Here is a 22021-nt window from a genome sequence, read left to right as displayed (position 1 = left end):
TTTAACAGTAGCAGCTGTTCATAGTCTGGAACAGACAGTAGATTCTGCAGTCACTGGAGAGTCACTGAGAATTCCACCCTGCTGGACTCTGAGGACATAACCCTGGAGAGTGACTCCACCCTCCACACCCTCCCAATGTAGCTGGACATACAGACTAATGTTCATACAAAGCTCCAAGTCTAGGGTAGAAACCAGGACTCTCAGACCGCTGACTCTGTCTTGGGGCTAGAATGGCTTTAAGATGACCCACCATCTAGGTTTTTTTTTCCTGAGATTGGGGGTTTTCCTGGGATATAGGACTTTCAGTGCTAAAACCAGGAGTGAAAGTGAAAGTTGCTCAGTCATGTCCGACTCTTTGTGACCTCATGGACTATACAGTCCATGGAATTCTCCAGGCCAGAATACTAGAATGGGTAGCCTTTCCCTTCTCCAGGGGATCTTCCCAACCCAGGTCTCCCTCATTGCAGGTAGATTCTTTATCAGCTGAGCCACAAGGGAAGCCCAAGAATACTGGAGTGGGTAGCCTATCCCTTCTCCAGGGGATCTTCCTGATCCAGGAATTGAACTGGGGTCTCCTGCATTGCAGGCAGATTCTTTACCGACTAAGCTATGACGGAAGCCCATGAGAGTCCTGGGCAAACCGGGACTGTTGGTCACCTGGGTGGTCTCCTAGATGAGACGACTGCTGACCTCCAACTCCCGTCCCCCAACTCCCCTCCTCCTCATCTTGGCAGTGGTACCCCACTTCCTGAGAGCCCAAGCCCAAGCCCTTGGCATCAGCTCTGACCATCACCCCTACCCCTGCCTGTGCATGTTCTTCCATTTTCAGTCCTGCCTTTTGCTTCTCTCTGCAGGCATCTCTTGCTGGGACAGCTGCCCTCACCTCCTCACTGTCTCTGCCTCCCTCCTCTGTTCTGCTCCAGTGCTCCGTCTTCACCATTGTTCATTTCCTTCCATGCTTTTCTGCCAAATTCCTCCTTGGTTCAAAAGCCAGATTCCTCAGTCTGGCACTCAAGCCCTGACTCACCTGGCCACATCTGAAGCCACCCTGAACCAGATTCACCAGGTGGAGAACTGGGCTGGAGAGCTGGGAGGGGGTCCAAGGGCTGAAAGCTGGCTAAACAAACCTGCCATCTCTGTTGTTCTTCCCTGCAGGTTTTCTCCTGATGGTGATTCTTTTCATCTACCTGGGTGTTGCGGGTTCCCAGGGTGAGAGAGGGGTCGGGAGGTGGAGGCTTAGAGCTTTCTGGTTCTTTAACAGCAGCCCCCAACCCCCCTCCCGCTTCCTTCCTTCTTTCCTCTCCTCTGCTGTCTCTCCTGTCCCAGCCTTCCCTTTTCTGGAAGCTTCTTTCTCTCATTCCGCTCCCTTGGTGGTGGTGATGGTGGAGGGGCACCATCTGGAGTAACGTGGAGGAGGAACACTGTGGGTTCTTTTCTCTAGTCCTGCCCACTGCTCCATCCCCTTCTCTCCAACTCAAGATCATTTTGTCCCCAGAGACGGCTGCTGGCCTGGCCTTGCCCCAGTCCAAGCCACCATTCTGGACTTCAACTCCCAGTTCACTTTGGATCCCCAAGTTCTTAGGGTCTTTGTGTGTCCGGCTCTCAGCTCTTCTCTTATGCCCGCTGTTGGTCCTAGCAGGCTGGTGGTGACAAAAGACCCTACAGTCTTGGTGATTCTTCCATCTTTCCCCAGTTGGAGCTGGCTGAGACCCATCAGCTGGGCAGCCTGTCCTCCCCTCCCCAGGGACCAGTTCGTCCACTCTGAGCCCTCACGCCTCTTTGTTTTGTTTCAGTTTTACAGAATTTTTGGATCCCTTCCAGAGAGTCATCCAGCCAGAAGAGATCTGGCTCTATAAGAATCCTCTGGTGCAGTCAGACAACATACCCACCCGCCTCATGTTTGTAAGTACTGGTGATTTCATGGTTGATGGGACCACTCCCCCGAGTGTGAGCCACATGGGTTTTCATTTCTGTTTTTCCACCCCCTGCTGATGACGGCGAGCAGCCTAAAGAACAGAAGCAAGCGGCCCGACAAATTAAAATTCAACTCCAGATCAGGATGGTTCGCCGCTTGGTCTTGTGAGAAGCAATTGCCTGAGGCTTTGGAAAAGATGGGCCCTGCTTACTTGAGCTAAACCTGAACTGTTTCCAAATACTTAGAATAGAATAAGTGGAGAAGGCAATGGCACCCCACTCCAGTACTCTTGCCTGGAGAATCCCATGGACGGAGGAGCCTGGTGGGCTCTAGTCCACGGGGTCGCAAAGAGTCAGACATGACTGAGCGACTTCACTTTCACTTTTCACTTTCATGCATTGGAGAAGGCAATGGCAACCCACTCCAGTGTTCTTGCCTGGAGAATCCCAGGGATGGAGGAGCCTGGTAGGCTGCCGTCTACGGGGTTGCACAAGTCGGACACGACTGAAGCGACTTAGCAGCAGCAGAGTAAAATAAGATGAGAAACTAGTGAACAGAGTTGCCTGCTCCGTCTTCTTTTAAAGTAGACCTTGATTTAGCCATGCTCAGACACCATTAAGCTGCTCTGTTAGCCACTTTTCTGGGCTTGGCTGGTCAGTTAACCAGTGATGAGACCACTGTGTGTGACTCAACTCTGGATAGCATCTCTGATCCTAGGATAAATGGACGAACACCCAAATAATTGGTGGATATATTGGGATTATTTTTACCTCTTCATTCTGCCCCATGTTGATTACAGCCTTTTACACTTCCCCTACTATGGGCTTTCCTGGTGGCTCGGGTGGTAAAGAATCCACCTGCAAAGCAGGAGCCCCGGGTTTGATCCCTGGGCCGAGAAGATCCCCTGGAGAAGGGAATGGCAACTCCAGTAGTCTTGCCTGGAGAATCCTATGGATGGAGGAGCCTGGCGGGCTATAGTTCATGGCGTCATAAAGAGTGGGACACGACTGAGCAGCTAACACTACTATGTGCTGGTCCCTTGCTGAAAGCTTAGGAAGGATTATCTCATTTAGACCCACTTTGATTGAGGGTGAGAGGAGAAGGGGACGACAGAAGATGAGATGGTTGGATGGCATCACCAACTCAATGGACATGAGTTTGAGTAAACTCCAGGAGTTGGTGATGGACAGGAGGCCTGGCGTGCTGCAGTCCATGGGGTCACAAAGAGTCGGACACGACTGAGCGACTGAACTGAACTAACTGTTTCCCAGTGAGGAAGATGTCATTATTGTCTGAATTTTGCAGCTGCAGACCGGCATCCCAGAGAGATGAGAGAGCTTGCCCAAAGCCACACAAGCTAAAGAGTGGGAGAGCCCAGATTCGCACCCGAGCAACCAGCTCTGAGCCCCGCTCTCAGCCAGGAGGTTGCCCTGCAGTCTGGAGCTGAGTGTTCAGGACTCCTTGCTAAGGCTCACCAGCTCCTAGAGAATTGCTTTAAGGCCTTTCTGTGGCAGAAGAAATATTGCAGCTCCGTCTTGTTACAGAACAAGAATGTAGCTTTTGGATGGGCAACGCTTTAGCTCAAAGCTTTTGCCTATTGACCAGCCATCATGTGTCCTGTCTCTGGGAACTCAAGTGCGTGTTCCAGAGCTTTTATAGAGCAGACGTGGGATATTTTGCACTTTGAAAGAAATCCCTCTGATTTGGGGAGGAAATCTTGTTCATCAGTGATTGGAAAGATCTTTGTGTCTGCAGACATCCCCAAGTGTCCAGAACACTACGTGAACATCACAGTCTTATTTTTATTGCTTTTTCATAATTACCTTCCTGCTGGAAAGTAAACCAGATTTTTGTAAATATCAGGGAAATTGAATAATGTTCTTATGAGTTGGGCATTGTCTTACATCTGTGTATTAGAATCAGATTTTTTTTTTCCATTTCTGTTCCAACTCACATCTTCCATAAATCCTACAAATAAAGTAACTAGCATGTGTCTCACTAGTTTACCCCATGGTTTTAGTAGGAGGAGCTTCTGTTTATCACTTATCCCCATTTTCAAAGATTTCCCATTTTATGTGCTGTAAAACCCAATTTGGAGATGACTGTTCATATGGGATGTTGTGATGAATCTGTGGCTGTGTCCTAGATTTATGAACAATGGATTGTTTTGAAGTCTAGATACAAATGCCACAAATATCCTGGCTGCAGACACAAATAGGATGGGGCACGTTTGCGTGTTGGCAGGGGAGGCAAGGAGACAGTGAAGGAGTTATTCATTCAGTGCTGCGATTCTCAGAGAGCAAAAGGGTTTTCAGCCACAAACACCGATTCATACCCTCTAATCTCCTAATGAAATAAGTTCAACCTTTTGTTTTGTTAATAGTTGTTGATGAATTTCATTCATTTGGTCGCAAGATTTAGTGTGATTCCATAATACAAGGAAAGCAGTAGATACATTTAGAATATGTGCAACGCAAGATGAAAAATGCTTTGTCACCACATAAATTAGATTTGTTCTCCTGGGTTTTATTGAGAGTTTAATACAAGATATCATTTGTCTGCTTTTGATCTCTACAAACCATGTGACGTTTCTAAAAGAATGTATAAGACAACATATTTTCAGTGTTTTTGAAAAATCGCTTGGCTTCCTTAGAAAGCTCCAGTTTCATTATTTAACACATAAATAATCCTGGGGTCTCCTCTATTTTTGTCTAGAATGTTTTAATCTAAAGACAAACTTGCTAACTTTCTAATAACCAAAGTGTTTTTTAAAGGCAGCTGCTATGAATCCAGGTTTCTTTGCAAAATCAGTGTCTCTGGAGTTATGCTTATTTGTGTGCAAGTCTGTTTTAAAAGAGCTACTTGGTCAAATGTTACAAAAATATTATCAGAAGGTTAGGGAATTAAGTAAGGAGTAAATAGTAATGACATCACCTGGAAGCCACTGCCTGGCATTTTCTCTGTCTTTGGCACCATCAGCTAAGGTGAGTGTATCTGTATGAAACTTGGATGTGGTTGGACCATGTGATTCCAAGAGCTTGTTTCCCTTGATTCCCCTGGGCTCCTCTGGACCAGAGAGGAAGGCTGAGAACTCTTTTCTCACATACTGGGTCTTGACTTTAACATTTGCTGTTAAATGTTAACAGGCTATCAGCTGCTTCCTTATTCAGAAGAGGTCATGCTTCCTTTCTGAACATGTGGAGTATATCAGCGCATCTTTGAAAGCCTGCTTTTTGGTGTAGGAAGACTACTCAGCTGATATTCGGTATTGCTTTTCAGTACCCTCTGTATTGTTGCCTGTGGTGTCTTTGTGTGTCCAGAGAACACTTCCAGGGTGAGGAAAGCCATAGGAATTGCAGGTGGTGTGAAGTCAAATTAGACTTGACCCCTGCAGGCTCGTGGGGGCGATGGTACCCTGAAGCAAAGTGGAATCTGAGAAAGAGTGGAGGAGAGTCTCAGGTGCACTTTTACAGACCTTCATCCCCATCCTCATCATTGTCCTTCTCATCACCATGGTAGTAACAACAGCAGCTAGCATCTCTTGACTATAGTAACTGTGCTCATCACTTTACAAATAGCATCTCACTGAATTCTCTCAGAATCCTTTGAGGTTGGCACTTTTGTGATCCCATCATTTCAGTAGAGAAAATGAAACTGTCATGAGATTAAACAGCTTATCCCAGGTTTACAACTGTCAGTGGCTGGACCAGGGTCTGAACACTGCTGATCAGAGTGCAGACACTCTTGGAGCCATTCAGCTGTGCTGCCTCCTGGGGAGTCGAAGGGAGGTGGACAGGTGGTGAGTGCAGCCTGTCACACATAGAAGAGCAGGTGTCAAGGAGCAGACACGGCGGATCCAGGCCAAGGGGGCCTCAAGAATGGGAGTTTGCTTGGAGTACTGCATGGTGAAGGGAGCAGCGGGAGGCAAGGATATAGGCAGAGTGTGGACAACTTCAAGTTAGTTAATTATTGCTTAATTCAACAGAAAGTTATGAAGCACCTTCCTAGAACCAAGCACGGTGGTAGGTAGTGGAGGTGCAGAGCTGAGTAGGTATGGTTTCTAGTCTAGTGGGAACAGAGACATGAACACAAGTCAGACCGTTCAGCATCACAGAAAAACCCTCGAAGGACAGGCAAGATTCAGGGACCTGAAGGAAGAGGAGGTGTTTCTCAATTTCTTAACTTGACTTAAAAAAATCTGCCCAAGACCTATCCTTTGCCTAAGGTCAGTCTTTTTCCTCTGGCCGTGACGTGTCCAGAAGATTTACTTCCGTAGCATATTACCGGTATTGTGTTGATTTAATAACAGGAGCTTCTATTCTGTAAAGGATGCTTCTAAGAAGACAAAAATAAAATCAGTTTGTGAGGAGGAGGCTCGTGATAGTTTAGTTTTAGACACTTTTGACAAGTCTTCGCTCCCAGCTCTGTGACAGGCTGTGATTGTTTGCCCACCTCAGGGCCTTTCCCAGGTGGCCGTGTGTCTTGAGTTAGAAGCATCATGCAGCACACACACCTTTCTGTCGGAGGCTGAAAATTCAGTCACTTTGGGCCCATTGTTTTGTCTGATGTGACTAACCCCCAGTGACAAGCTCTTCTGTGGCTAAACCATCCTAGTATCAGGTGCCTGGGCTTCAACCCCTTTGGTGGTTAAAAGTTGTTGGCCACTCATGCCCTTCCCTGAAGACAAGCTTTGTGTCTGGTGTCACGCTTGGTGGGTTCCCAGGAGCATCTTGGCAACACAGTGCCTTATATCAGCATCCAGGGATGGGGTACGGACGGCATGTCCTGTGTTGGTTTCATTGGTGGATGCACAAGGTATGGCCCTTGCATTCTCCAGCTCCCACTCCTGGTTGGAACCATGGGGCTTCCTCACAGAGCCCCATCTCCTGTTTGGTCAGAACAGTCCAGCTCAGGGTCATCCCCTGCAGGCAGCCTCTGGAACCTTGGAGGGAAAGTCTTCCCAAATCATATTTTCTCTGGGGTTCCAATTCTGTCTAACCTTAGACTATGCCTTCTGGGATTGTCTTATATTAATAGCATATGTGTGCTAAGACACTTAGTCGCTCAGTCTTATCTGACTCTTTGTGACGCCAGGGACTCAAGCCCACCAGGCTAATCTGTCCACGGGATTCTCCAGGCAAGAATACTGGAGTGGGTAGCCATTCCTTTCTCCAGGGAATCTTCCCAACCCAGGGACTGAACCTGGATCTCCTGCATTGCAGGTAGATTCTTTACCAGCTGAGCCACCAGAGAAGCCACCAATAGCATATGTGTGTGTGTATATATATGTGTGTGTGTGTGTGTGTGTGTGTGTGTGTGTATTGTTGTTCAGTTGTCTAGTCATGTCCAACTCTTTGCGACCCCATGGACTGCAGCATGCCAGGCCTCCCTGTCCCTCACATCTCCCAGAGTTTTCCAAGTTCATGTCCATTGCTTTGGTGATGCTATCCAGCCATCTCATCCTCTGACACTGTCTTCTCCTTCTCCTCTCAATCTTTCCCAGCATCAGGGACTTTTTCAGTGAGTCAGCTGTTCGCATCAGGTGACCAATATACTGGAGTTTCAGCTTTAGCATCAGTCCTTCCAACAAGTATTCAATGTTGATTTCCCTTAAGATTGGCTGGTTTGAGGTCCTTGCTGTCCAAGGGACCCTCAGGAGTCTTCTCCAGCACCACAGTTCGAAGGCATTAATTCTTCAGCACTCTGCCTTCTTTATGGTCCAGCTCTCACAACTGTACATGACCACTGGGAAGACCATAGCCTTGTTTATGTGGACCTTTGTCGGCAGAGTAATGTCTCTGCTTTTCAACACACTGTCTAGGTTTGTCATAGCTTTCCTGCCAGGAACCAAACATCTTCTGATTTCATGACTGCAGTCACCATTCACAGTGATTTTAGAGCCCAAGAAGAGGAAAGCTATCTTTACTTCCACCAGAATGGAGAATCCCCATGGATAGAGGAGCCTGGAGGGCTACAATCCATGGGGTCTCAAAGGGTCAGACATGACTGAGCAGCTAAGCACAGCACACAGAACATCTTCAGTTCACTATTGTTCTCATATTTATGGTTTGACTGTTGGTGAACAGTACTGTCCACTGTTCAGTGGGCTGCTCTCTCCTCTTTGAGGGCAGTGGCTGGTCTGTAGTGCCCAAAGTGAGAGGAAACCAAAAGTCCAGGACTTCTTCGACCGTAAGCTTAACTTTGGACTTAGGTAAGCTGGGGCTTCAGCCATCACTCTCTAAACACTGAATGCGTGAATCAGAACTGATGCAGTGTTTCTCAGTCACTAGAGTCATTTGAGATGCTTGTTACACAATGTCGATTCCAGACCTGTCCTATAAGAGGGTCTGAGGGATGCAGACTTGTAACAAATGCTTGCAGGTGTGAGAGCCACCCAGGCACTGTTGGAGACTCACAGTCTTGCTGGAACTCTTCCCTCACGAGTGAGTTTTGCCTTTTTCAGTCACCCCGGGTAAATCCTCTGCTTCTCTGATCCAGTTCTGAATCTCCTTCGGTGCAGCGCCCCTGAGACCTGGGCCACACACTTCTGAACACCCTCCATGGCGACAGGACTTACTGATGTTAAGTCATTCAGGGCCATGGCCAGTAAGGAGGCTCATCAAGCTGGTTACTACCATTTGTGGTCAGGAAGAAACCAGCCTGTAAGGAGAAGGGTTTTCTCCTGTTTCATGAACTGTCTGTGAATATTGCTCCCAAAGAGGAGTCCCCAAGATGCTCTGAGCTCTCGCGGTCTGGCTCTTGCACATCTGCAGGGCATCTCCAATTATTTTGATAGACTGTGTGCATTTGGAGGAATTCTGTTTTTTTTTTTTTTTTAAGGAAAGTGTCTTCCAGCCATGCCTTAGTCCTGTTAGCAAGCCCTCTTTCCAAAAAGCAACATTGATTAGAGCCCAGGTGGAGACTTCCCAAATTGTGAACACTGTTGGTTAATAGTTGCCATCTCCCACGCCCACTCCTCCGACCATCGTCTGTGAGCCCAGCTGTAGATTTGTGAGATATTTAATCCCTTTTGATTGTTATCCTGAGACGTTATAATCATAAGGAAGTAACACAAATATTGTATGCCAAAAAGTTCGTTCAGGTTTTTCGGTAAGATAGGATGAAAACCCCAAATGAATGAACTTTTTGGCCAATCTAATACCTTTCTCTTGATCGTTGGAATGTTGAAAAAAAAAAAAAAAAAGCGTACTAATTATAGAATGCTGAGTAAAGACTAGATATGGGAGGCAGAAAACCTGGCCTCTGAAGCCCATCTTGCTATTTCCCAGATGTGTGTCCTTGGGCACATCACATAGTCCCCGAGCCTGGCAAAGATTGTCACAAAGCCTGCTGAAGAGACTGAAGAGATTCCAGTACTGGATGGTACCCAAACATAGCTCCTGCCTCACAGAAGTTTCAGTGATAAGAGTTGTTTGCATCTGAATCCCACCAGCTTGATTTGTTAAGTGCACACTGTACTCCTGAGTGCTTTGGTCTAGGGGAGGGAAGGGGATGGAGGAACAGAAGAGGAGAGACTTCATGTGAAGGGATTAACCTCTGCTTTGCAGCTGAAATGAATATTCAACCAAAGAATACCAAAGGGGAACGAATCAATAGACTCTAAGCAAATCCCACGTGCTCCCATGTTGTCAGAGTGCTGGGGATGGGAGGCCAAGGGTTCTTCCACCCCCCTGCAGGGGAGGATGGGAGGAGGGTTACTGGCAAAGATGTCACTGTAATTATAGACTCTTCTTTTCTGTTTAAAAAGCCACCACTTTAAATGTGACTCCCAGCAATTACAAATCAATTATAACCCATAATCAGACCTCTGATTTTTCAAGTCTGTGGAGTCTCTCAGTATAGATATAAATCCTTAGTGTGAGGTCAGAAGTTCAGTGAGGTCATTCAACTAGTGAGTCCAAACGAAGCTAACTGGAACTAATTATCAATCTGCTCTCTGATAGCAAACTACTGCCTTCATAAGGGATTATTTGTTGTTTCTTCCAGGCAATTTCTTTCCTCACACCTCTGGCTGTTATTTGTGTGGTGAAAATTATCCGGCGGACAGACAAGACTGAAATTAAGGAAGCCTTCCTAGGTAGAGTATTCCCAGTTCCTGCTTTAGGGGATGGGGCTGAACTTGATTAGATTACCAGATTTCAAAAATCTCAGTTGCACTCAACTGATTTTTCTCTTGGTCAAATTAAGCTTGGTAGACACAAGACAAGGTAAACGTTTAGCCCTTTTAAAGAGCCAATGCATGGTAACTAGCTCATCTGCCGGCCAGCCCATCGCCGCTGTCCCTTGTGCTGAAAATGCATGTCAGGCTCCTCACCCGAGCTCTGTGCTTCTAAGCAAACTGGAAGGACAGCTCTCGGCTGTAAGGCAAAGTGAATCTGAAACTTGGTCACCACTGACTGTCCAACACTGCATTTGTGGCTAACAGGCCCCTGTTTGGGGCAATTCAGATATCGACCATAGACTCCTTGACCAGTCACCATTGACTAGAAGCAAAAATGTGGAAAAGCAGATGTAAAATGTAATGTAAATTGGAAACAAGCTCCATAACTCATCTCCAGTGTGGGGACATTTTGGCAGAAAATCAGTTGTTATTATGTAAAGAATGCTACAATCTTTACCATTGAGTATGACACGATGCTTATAAATTCTCCCTAAGCTAAGCCATATCTGCGTGTGACAGGAGTTTGATATTTTTTAGGGTTAAATTCATTTTTTTCTGATCTACATATTAATCAAAAGACAAAGTAAATGACAGCATGAAGAGAAAGCAAAACTATTTGGCTTGTTTAGCAAAATAAACTCCCCAGAAGCCAGGGTTTTAGCTTTTTGATCATCAGGAAAACTGAATTGGGTTTATTTTCTGACATGACGCCTTGACATTATCCAAACCCTCCCACACATTATGTTGTTGGTGTGTTGTGTAGGCTCACTATTCAGTAAGGTAGTAAATCTGGAAATATGAGATTCTTCACTAAAGATGATGTTTGTTAATTACTGGGCTTTGAGGAAATGAAAAACATACGGTCTTCCCTGTTCTTTGTAAGGGAAGGAGAGTGGGTGTGAGTTCTAGGGTGTGCAGAGCAGTGGAAGGACCGGGACCGTTTCTTACATAGCCAGGCTTTGGTTAGACTCTGTGTAGTTGAAAAGAACAGAATTCCTCTTAAATTGGATCAAATAAATTAGAGTTTTGGTTATAGGACTATATAACAAGCATTCGTACAGACCTTCAAGAATCAGGGGGAAACCCTCGTGGGGATGGAATAGGGATCCAGTCCCTGAGGGGTGGAGGTGCCCCTGTTGCCTCTTGACCCCTCCTCTCTGTGATGCGCCCTTCCTCTCTTCTGATTCCCTGCTTCAGTCTCCTGTGAGGACGTCGTGTCTGCTGCCTGCATCTTGGTCTGTGTGAGGCTTGGGCTTGCAGTGGTGGGTGCCCCTGCCCCACGCCTGCAGGGCTGCCCAGCTCCAGTGCCACCTCCAAGTGTCACTGCATCTTGTGGTCCAGACTTCCCAGGTGGAGACTCTGGACTTGACTCAAATCTCAAGCCTGGATGCAAAAGTCCCAAGTCTCTGGCCAGCCTGTGGATGCTCTGCTTGAAGACAGGTGTGTTCCCCAGGCTGCTCACCTGTGGTTTGAGGCTCTGGTCATCACATGGTCTCTGTCTCTTCAGCTGAGGTGGTGGAAAGGTCAGGTTTTCCAGGAACGGTGTGGATGCCCTCCCTCTTGGGCTCAAGCAGCTGGGACAGCGTTTGGACAGATATCACTGTGGTCCCCAAATGTCCCATTGGGAGCCCCTCTCAGTTGACCTGGAAATCTTTTTGCCTCACTTGTTATTATAGCTGCTCCCCTGACACTGAGTCCCAAGACATTTGGCTGTGGGTAGGAACTATCTTTCATGGTTACAGTTATAATTCATTGGCTGCTTTTGAAACTGGGATATTGTTATGGCCTTGAGGAGCTTACAGTTACTTTCTCTACACCTTTTCAGTCTCAGCTAAATCTCCCTTAGGATGACATTTCATAATTGTACACCATACCTGGCCTCCTATATGTTAAGAGAGAAGGTGGAGTTAACTGGATGTTCTGTTTGCCTAAATAAATGAGAGGCTGCCTTGTAAAAATGATGAAGAAGCTCCCTTTTTACACAATTTAAAAAGATTGCCACTTTTAGGAAGGCTTGGAAGGGGTTGGAGGGAGTGAGCTTTCAAAACCAAGGACAGAAAACTAGGTGTAGCTTTTTCTCCAATATCTGGAATTCAGGACTTTCTCAGTAAGGGTGGATTGGTCTGAAGTCCCTTCTTTACCCAGGCATCTTCAACAGACCTGGACCCTAAGAACGCCCCTTGGCTGCATGTCCACAGCAGCCCACTTTGTGCATCTGTTCGTGTGCAACTAAGGCTTGCCCCACCCAGGGATTTGGCTGCAGAATGGTCAAGTCTATATAATAGCGAACGCTGTTTTGGAAGGACTGCGACATTGAATTCCCAACAACAACAAAAGTGACAGCAACAAAAGCCTTCTAATCCTCTGGGGGTGCTTGTAAGCAGGAGTGCCCTCAATACAGGCCACTTGGAGGGCAACTCACATGACACATTGCTTTGCATTTCTTTATCAGAACACAGTCTGGCTTGTCTTCCTGACTCTGCTCTCAAGCCCGCAGTGCTGTGGGATGCTGTCGATGCAGCTGTTATGAACCAGATGCCCCGGGTTCTTGTTAATCAACAAGCCAGCCCCCCATAATTGGGGTCATTCATTTCCTGCTCAGCCAGCCTTTCATGCCTCTACTCTCAGCCCAGCCTTCCCTGTGGTGTCAGTGAGAGGTCCCCTGTCTCGGTTCCCTGGAGGTTGTGCTATGCAGATGAACATAGTAATCGGTTTACTTTACTTCCCGAAGGCTGTGACACTTTCCACCCAGATCTTCGCTCTCTTCTGTCTCCTTCAGGCTTTTGGATCAGAGAGGGAAGCTGCCAGATGTTGGTGCTTCCATCACAGCCACACCTTTTATGGCTCAGCCACTTGAAGCTTTTCAGAGAATTGCTCTGCGCCACAGTAAACCCAGCTGGGGTAGAGGTCGGGGACGTGTATGGTGTTCTGGATTGATGTCGTGGTCTCTGAAGTTCCTCAAGGGCACTGGGAGGTCAGCTAGTGATGCTTGTACCCAGAGACCTTTTCTTTGCAGAGGCCTTGCTAGGACCAGTAAAAGGAGTTCAGCCCCACTGGGAAAACACAGCAGTAAGCCTGTGCTGGACCAGCCCTAACAAGAAAAGACCCTTGTCATCTCAGGGCAGTCTCACAGCCTGTTAATTGTCATGGCTCTGGGAGAATCCTGCAGTAATGATGGCCCAGGGAATTCTCCCTCCTCTCTTGAAAGGAAACCTCTCAGCCGTACTCCAAGCTTGTGAGAGAGAAGGGAAGCCAACGTTTTAGGAAAGAAGGGTCTGTGTGTGCAGAGTGTAATCAGAAAATGTCTCCAGTTCCTCCATACTTGCTTCCAGGTTACACACCTCGTTGCATGCTGGGTGTTTTAATGGTGGTCCGGTGCTGCTGACTCATGTCCCACTCTGCACCCGGGGGGCCCATCCCTCCTTTCCAGCTACTGCAATGTGGCCCATCCTCTGCTTTGGGGACTAGTTTCCCTTTGACAAAGGTGCTCATTTGAACTGGTCCCTCCCATTCTCTCTGCTTCCCCGTGACTTGATACAAGCAGGTGGGTTTTTTGTCTCTATCTCAGTGGCCTGTGCCCTTGGTGACTGTGTTGACTGTTCACAGTCCTTTCCATTTGTAGAATAACACATTTGTCTCCCCTGATGATCATGAACTGCTCCAGGCAGCACCTTCCCGAAAGTGGCCCTCCACTGCTGTTTCCTTACATAAATCTCAGCTAGTATTGAACAGTTAATACTTGCCAAAGGGAAATGGTAACTCACATGCTTTATTATTCAACAAAGCAATGGAACGGGGCATCGCTAGGTTTTTATTGCTTATGCAAAGCATTTGACCTTCCATCGCATTGACTTGCCTTTTGTGTAATCTTGATAAACACAAGAGAGAGATGCAGGGGCCTTGCAGGGAAAACTCCATGACTCATTTCACCTGCATCCTTTGGACAATCTGTGCTTCATCCAGCAAAGTCCTTCCAAGCTGCTTGGAGAAACTCCCCAGGCTGTCTATTTTTGAAGAATGTCATCCAGAAGTGCCTACTGTTTTAGGTGGCAGAAAGAACCACCTGGGCAAACCTTTTCAAACACCAATAATGAGGTATTGAGACACTTCACCTTCTTAGAAATAGTGATTTGTTTGATAACAAGTGGACAGCCGTCAGCAGGGGACAGGTCAACAAGGAGGTGATGGCTGAGTGGGCATGCCTGTTTGCAGAGGGATTCCTGCAGCTGCTCTGATTAGAATTATGTCTGAGAATGTTGCCAGAAGGAAATAAAATGTTATGTTTCTTGCTACCAGTAAAAGAAATTGTACATGCTGTAGTATTAAATCTGTTCTATTGCGTCAGAACATGATACATGGGCTTCTCTGTGATACTAAAAATTTCAGTCTAGGAGGAGAGAGAAATTTTATGTCATAGGGGCTTGGAATTTTATGAACTTTCACAATCCAAAGTCCGGTTCTAATTATGTTTTACTCTAGCCCCTCAAACTTCCCTCCTTTTTTAAAAGCTGCTGCTGCTGCATTGGTTCATATTTCTATGGTCATAAATTAAATAGTGTGATGGAAAAGTAATGATGATGATGATGGTAATGATGATGATTTTGATTGGAGAGCCAGATGGTTATTTTTCTGTTTGTTGGTTTTGTTTTGTAGCCGTGTCCTTGGCTCTTGCTTTGAATGGAGTCTGCACAAACACTATTAAATTGATAGTGGGAAGGTAAGTTCCAAAAAGAAACAGCTAGTGACTTAGAGTCTCAAGGTCAGCAATGTAGAAACCTTGGCCACAGGAAACTGGATGGAACAGATTGGAGCTCATCTGGTTTTCCCTTAAATTGTTGTCCTTCTGGGGTTTCTGTCCTCAACTCAGATCTTTCCTCTCCTTTGAATGACGAACTCACTATTTCAGTAAGCAGGACATCAATAGTAAAGAAGTATCTAATGACTATACTTTTGGGGGGGACCAAAGTCAAGAAAGCAATTTCCATTTCCAGCCCACTGCTATTCCAGGGCCTCACCAGACACCCACTCACTTGTCAGTTTTGGCATCCAAAAAATAGATAATCTTGCTTATTTATCATTCTCTCTGGGATAAGCAACATGGATTGGTATTTGAGCTGTGACGCCTGGCACATTTCCCTTACCCTCCTGGGAGATGATTTCTATTTTCTGTTTATCTTGCCTTCTCCCCCAAATGCTCTGGAAGTGAGCTAGTCTCTGTAGAGAAAAACAGTCAAAAAATCTGAGTTTGAGACCTGACTTAGGCCTTGACTAGCTGTTGGCCTTGGACAGGTTGGTTTCCCTCTCGGAACCTCAGTATTTAGTGATCGGGTACTTGGTGTGTGGTGCTGGTCAGGCGCTGAGCGGGTGGAAGATGGATATGGATTGGTCAGCGAGTGACCTCGGGCTGCATTGTCCTTCCAACTTTCTGTGCTTAGAGTTGCTGAGGACCCAGTGAAATGCTGACTCCCAGGCCCTCTCTGAGGGTTTGGTTCAGTAGGTGAATAGCCACACTTGGAGAAACACATAGGGGAGAGACAGCACACCAACAGTTCTGATAGATTATTGATAATTGATATGTTATAGATACTGATAGATTGTTATTGGGCCCAGATCCCAGAGCTGGAGGACTAGTGAGCCCTTATAGTTCACAGTGAGAACCATATGAACTATAACCCACTATGTGCTGAAAAGGGGGACTGTGTTTACCGTGTTAGAAAAACCTTGTCCATGGCAGGCATCTGGCAAAGTTTGTTGAATTCGTATGAAGAATCCACCATCACTCATCAGAATGAGAATCTGCTCTTGAGTGAAGTGAACACATGTGGGGTGTGGGGTGTAGGTGCAGGAAGCCAGTTGCCAGGGTTCAGAGCTTGTCTTTGCCACTTACTGGTTGTGTGCCCCCTTGGGCAGGAGTGTGGTCTTTCTAAGGCTTCATTTTCACATGTGTGAAATGAAGGAAGTTCCAGGACCTGCCCCAGGGTTTTCGTAAGAATTGTACGACGTGACCCATGGGTGGTACTTAATGCTGGGTCTGGTATGCAGTAAGTACTCAGTACATGTTAGCCATGATCGTGGCAGGTGACTTGGCCTCGGGGCCAGTTTGTCCCCTACTTCCTTCCCCCACAACCTGGACCAAGAGCTGGCCTGGTGACTGTGTGCCAAAGCTCGGAACTGAGTTTTCAGGTCTTCTCAGTGAGGTTAAGTGAGACCTGCTCTTTAAGGAAGTGTAGGCAGTTGGCCATCAGATTCAAGATACAGGGCCATAAGGAGCCTGGAGGCTTGGATCCTGGGAGCAGCGTCTGAGCAGTGGAGCCATTGATGGAGCTATGGCTCCATCTTTATTTCACCAGCGCTATGCTCAGATGTTTCCCGGAAGTCATCTCACTTGACCCTCAGTACCTCACTTTTGGGTAGGTATTAATATCCCTCTTTTACAGATGTGGAGACTGAGGGTGGCTATGTGACTTACTAAGTCATAAAACTAGTAAGTGGCAGAGTGGGAGTTCCAGCCCAGATCTTTCTGACCTTGAAGCCTGATCTTTGCCTAAGCCCATGGTGTCTTCCGGTGGGGGCTGCAGTGTTGATGGCAGAAGAAGGAACTGGGGCAGCAGCAGGGGTCGGCGGGGTCAGCTGGGGTTTGTTTGTGATGGCAGCGTTTTATATTGAAACTGTCCATGGTGTCTTTTGTAGACCTCGCCCCGATTTCTTTTACCGCTGCTTTCCAGATGGAGTGATGAACTCGGAAATGCACTGCACCGGTGACCCCGATCTGGTGTCCGAGGGCCGCAAAAGCTTCCCCAGCATCCATTCCTCCTGTAAGTTCCCTGGTTGGGAGACTCTGATTCCTAGGTCATGTCTCCTGATCACTCTTATTGGGAATTTAGGTGGAGGGAAAAGTGTTGATACCTGAATGTCAAGTGTAGTTCACTTTTCTTCACTGTCGAGCGGTTGTCTTAGAAACAAGACATTCCCCAGGAAGAAATAAGCCTGAGACCAAGACTCTGGAATTTACAAAACATTGTATGTGTGGCTCTTGTCAACTGGGCAGAGTGAAACTTGCAACACTTTACCCTTTGGCAGTATCCATTCAGGATCCTGACAGTGCAAGGAAATTAACCGTGTTCCCTGGGACCTTATGCCTTTCAGCTCAGTGTTCTCTCTAGTTTACTCCTTCAATGAAAGTTGTGTGTGTGTGTGTGTGTGTGTGTGTGTGTGTGTGTGTGTGTGTGTACTATACCAACATATAGCATATATGTGTCTATATATACATGTACATACACCCCGTCACCCCTAATATATAGTCTGATTATAGGTATATAAGCTGGGACCAGCCTTAAACTAAATAATGTGAACCAGGTGCAGTGTGGTATAGTGAACAGTATGCAGGTCTTTGAAATGTGACAAATCCTGGCTATGCCAGATATGAACTGTGACTTAACCTCTCTGTGCCTCAATTCCTGCTGTGTAGACTGGGAATGATAAGGCCTCCACTGTTAGTTGGAGTGAGGGTTAAAATAAGTGATGGTGATCACTGACATTTCTGGAGCATCACCAAGTCAAAATGTTTCAGTGCATTATCTTATTTAATCCACTCCATGAATGTCAAGTACATGGTATCATGCTTTGAATAAACCAAGTTATCCATATCAGAGTGTCCTGGCTCACATCTTCTTTCATTCCATTGGTGTTTACCAAGTGACTCAGGTGCCAGACATTGTGACAGGTGCTGGGGACATGGAGATAAATGAGACACAGCTCGTGTCCTGGGGAGTCCATAGGCAGTGGCAGGCTGTGTATTTAGGTTGGTGATTCTGAAATCCTTGGAGAGGAACCAGGCCCCTAGCTGAGCATTTTGGAGAGGACCAGCCACTTTTATGATTTGAAATCCTTGAATCCCCACAGGTCGGATCATTGTTTACCTTGGTCAAGCCTGTTACCCTTATCCTTTTTCTTTTTTCTGAGTAGCTAATACACACCCTGATAGTGGCTAGACCAAGGAGTAACTGGATGGCCTTTCCTGCAGAGTGGTAGTTGGCCATTTTGCTCAGAGTCACTAGAGAGTAGGGCCTGTCAGCAATATCGGGGTGCCCGGCACTCTGAGTGACCCTCCATCAGCCTGTGCTACAACCCTGCCAGGTCCAGTTGTCCCCACTGTGTGCATAGGGACAGTGAGGCTTAGACAGACTCAGCAGATTTTCAAGGACACTAGCTGACCTTCCTGCCAGCCTCTAAAATGATAGTGTCTTGGGTTTTTGGTGGTTAAACAACAAATACAAGGTAGTCACACTTAGGCCACCTGATGCGAAGAACTGACTCGTTGGAAAAGACCCTGATGCTGGGAAAGATTGAAGACAGGAGGATGAGATGGTTGGATGGCATCACCGACTTGATGGGCGTGAGTTTGAGCAAGCTCTGGGAGTTGGTGATGGACAGGGAAGCCTGGCATGCTGCATTCCGTGGGGTTGCAAAGAGTCAGACATGACTGAGCAACTGAACTGATTCACAGTCCACATTCATTTAAATAAATAACTCCTTTTCTCCCCTAGTTTACTGGAGGCTTTGAATAATGGCACCAAAAAAAATTTTGTCTAGATCCTACCCCACAGGACCTGTGAATGTGACTTTATTTGAAAAAAAAAAAAAGCCTTTGTAGATGTAGTTAAGAATCTCAAGATGAGTTCATCCTGGCTTTAGCGTGGGCTGTAAATCCAACGACAGATGTCCTTATAAGAGAAAGGCAGAGGAATATTGAGACCTAGAGACATGAGGAAGGAGGTCATGTGAAGATGGAGGCAGGAATTGAAGTGATATAGTCACAAGCCAAGGAACCCTGGAGCCACTACAAGCTGGACGAGGCAGGAAGGAGTCTCCCCTGAAGCCGTCAGAGGGACTGTGGACTGGCCAGCACCTTAATATGGGACTTCTGGTCTCCAGAACTGGGAGGGAATACATTTCTTTCATTTTCAGCCCCCAGGTTTGTGATGATTTGTCACAGTGTTATCCATCAGGCTTCTTGGGCTTCCCCAGTCAATAGAAATTGACTAGAGGCCAGACAAGAAACTCAGGCAAAGTTTTATTGGGGGCCCTACTGTAGTGTGGGAGAGCGAGAGCAAGCAGCAGATTTCTCTTAATCCATGAGCAAGGGGCAAGCTGGTTCCTTATACGGGGTGAGGGTAGGGGTGTGTCCAGGGATCAGGCCGAAGGGATGGCTTAGGTGTTTTGCCCACCCCTTAGGTGGTGGTGTGTTCAGTACCCTGCTTTTGCTCCCAACACCCTGTTTGTGCTCCAGGCTCCTCAAAAGTGGCCGTTGGATTTCTTGGTCTCTTTGTATCTTTTGTCCAGAATTTGCCCCAACTGCAGGTGTACACAGGTATTTTTAGTCCCATACTGTTTCTTTGTATTTTGTTGCTCAAGGAGAGATGTGTTCAGGTGCAGGCAATGCAGCACTGCAGTGAAAGGTCCCAGGTCCCAGGCCTCTCTCAACAGCAGCCCTGAGTAAAGAATGAGGAGACTTAGACTGAACACTTTCTGGTTAAGAGAGCGGGTCTGGCTTTAGAGCCTTGGAGGTGGGGGAGGGGAGATTGACAGAACGTGCGTTCCTGAAGTTAATATGGCCAGGGGCACAGCGTGCGTGAAGGCTTAGAGTTCACAGTGCTTTTAGGCTCTAGTTGTTCCTGTTATTTAAGGTCGAGCATCCTTTTGGAATAATCACTTCCTCTCTGAGTTTCTTCTTCCTCTCTGAAGTCATGTTTTCGGTCAGTCTGGTTTGGAGGTTGTGTAGGTGCCAGTTGGAGGGAGCCCTGCTGTACTGATTTCCTGTCTCCTTGCTGTCAGGAATTCCCCGGCTGGCATTGTATCTGGGATAGTATTCACCTGGGGCCGGCTTCCATCTGCTCTTCATCTGTATCCTTGCGGGGTCACTCAAGTTCTCTGCTGTTTGAAGACACGTTCTGGTCTCCCAAAGACTTGGTGCTGAGCTTTAAGGAGCTTCAAAAGTTATTAGCAGTAAGAAGTGAAACTCTTCGGGGAAACCTTCATCCTAGTTTTCAAATGGTTAACAGGACTGCAGCACAGTTTTGTATCTACCGTTGCATCTGAACTTGGGAAGGAAATAGCTCTCATGTGAATGGCTCAAGCTAGGAGACTGCTGGATTGCAAAGAGTAGCGGTCAGGACCCTCAGAAGTTTCTTTTAGAGGCACCCCCTCCTTGTCAAATGCATTTCCTGATGGGTCTGCCCACCAGCTGCCTTGTCCAATGGGAGGCTGATGTCCCTTCTGTGCTCAACAAGCTTTCTGACAGAGGCTATTACTACCTTTTGCTTAAGACTTCACTTTCACTTTTCCCTTTCACGCATTGGAGAAGGAAATGGCAACCCACTCCAGTGTTCTTGCCTGGAGAATCCCAGGGACGGGGGAGCCTGGTGGGCTGCCGTCTGTGGAGTCACACAGAGTCGGACACGACTGAAGCGACTTAGCAGCAGCAGCAGCAGCAGCAGCTTAAGATGTGCTTCAAATGTTACAGATCTTTACTATTTGGCTGACAGAATCCTCCCCAGCCTCTAGGCTTTTGGTGAGTCTTTTCCTCTGCTCTTTTTTATGACAGATCAGTGATTGCCTTCAAGGCAGCTGCCATATCTGCTCAGAAAACCATCAGTGCTGCTTTCTGGATTTTTTTACTGTAGCTGATAGGAAGCCTAGAGGTTGGTGTGACTCGTTGCTCCCTAGAGGAGGTGGCGGACCTCAGAAGGGGTGACCTTGGTGGACTCCCGTTTTGATACACAGGCTCTTTCTTCCTTCAATAAAAATCCATTTTTGTGGGTTACACTTGAGTGAGTGGACCCAGGGCTTCTGGACCAAGGATCTCTGGAGACGAATCCCCCATTCTGGGTAAACATGGGTTTGCTTCTGCTCTGTTCACAGATAATTGGTGACTGGAAGGTAGTCAACGTCCACATGTCATCCTGCAAAACAGTTGGTTTCCTTTGAACAGAAGAACAAACACTAATGTCTTTTGGAAACCAAAGATCTTTTTCTTAGTTTACCAGAAGCAGTCAAACAGCACTGCCCTGAAGGGCTCGTGTGACAACCTTTCAGCACACAATGTGTCCCGTGGCAACCATGTTAGGGGACTGGCTCTGTGAGGCAAAGCTGCAAAGAGCAAGTATTTCCTTCAGAGTTTTGAGAAGCTTGGGGTTTAAAGTGGAGAAAGGCGTTACAGCTTCAAAGCAAGGATATTCTGAAAAGAGAACTGTCTTTCATCACATTATCTCAACTTTTGATTGGGTGTTGTTTCAACTTGCAGAAAGTGGATACATTTCAGAGAGAAAAATTGAAGAAAAAAAAACACCTTATTTTTATCAAATCAAGGTATTAAGAAACTTTTTTCTATAAAATAGTGGGAATGAATAAAGTGATACTGTAGTCCAGGGTCAGCAAATGACAGCATGCATGCTGACTGTTTTTGTAAATAAAGTTTTATTGGAACACAGAAGTGCCCATCACTTACATATTGTGTGTGGAGGCTTTTACGTATTAATGGCAGAGTTGGTAGTTGCAAAAGAGACCTGGCCCACAAAACTACAAGCATATTGTCCATACTCCAAACAAATAGTATTAAAAAGTTCCTGGTGGGGGACAGAAGAATAGGCCAAGTTTTTAGGAGTTTTTAGGACAGTGAAACTACTTTATATGACACTATAATGGTGGATGCTTGTCATTGTATTATACATTTGTCAAAACCCATAGACTATACAGCATCAAGAGTGAACCCTAATGTAAACTGTGGACTTTGGGTGATTCTGAAGTGTCAGTGTAGGTTCGTCAATTGTAACAGCTGTTGGAGGATGTTTGTAATGAGGGATGCTGTGAAGGGAGGGGCACTTGGCATCTATAGGAAGTCTCTGTACCTTTTAAAATTTGCTGTA

At 46.6% G+C, this 22021-nt stretch overlaps 1 protein-coding gene across 14 annotated transcripts in view; it reads left to right on the top strand.

Moving 5' to 3' along the window:
* Nucleotides 1-22021, top strand: part of PLPP4 (phospholipid phosphatase 4) — a 438966-nt gene that overhangs the window by 356846 nt on the left and 60099 nt on the right. For 6 of the 14 annotated variants that reach the window (XM_081535748.1, XM_081535768.1, XM_081535757.1 and 3 more), the window contains 4 exons: nt 1794-1902; nt 9923-10013; nt 14751-14814; nt 16788-16912. In XM_081535748.1, coding sequence (XP_081391874.1) covers nt 1794-1902; nt 9923-10013; nt 14751-14814; nt 16788-16912 — 389 coding nt within the window. Of the gene's footprint in view, nt 1-1793; nt 1903-5061; nt 5181-9922; nt 10014-14551; nt 16508-16787; nt 16913-22021 lie in introns of those variants that run through there. The other 8 variants (XM_081535824.1, XM_081535830.1, XM_081535822.1 and 5 more) reach the window with 6 other exon arrangements.

This window comes from Giraffa tippelskirchi, chromosome 2 (genome assembly GCF_054371585.1).
Source record: "Giraffa tippelskirchi isolate mGirTip1 chromosome 2, T2T-mGirTip1v1.2.pri, whole genome shotgun sequence".
NCBI lineage: Eukaryota > Metazoa > Chordata > Mammalia > Artiodactyla > Giraffidae > Giraffa > Giraffa tippelskirchi.
This window is presented reverse-complemented; position numbering and strand designations above follow the sequence as displayed.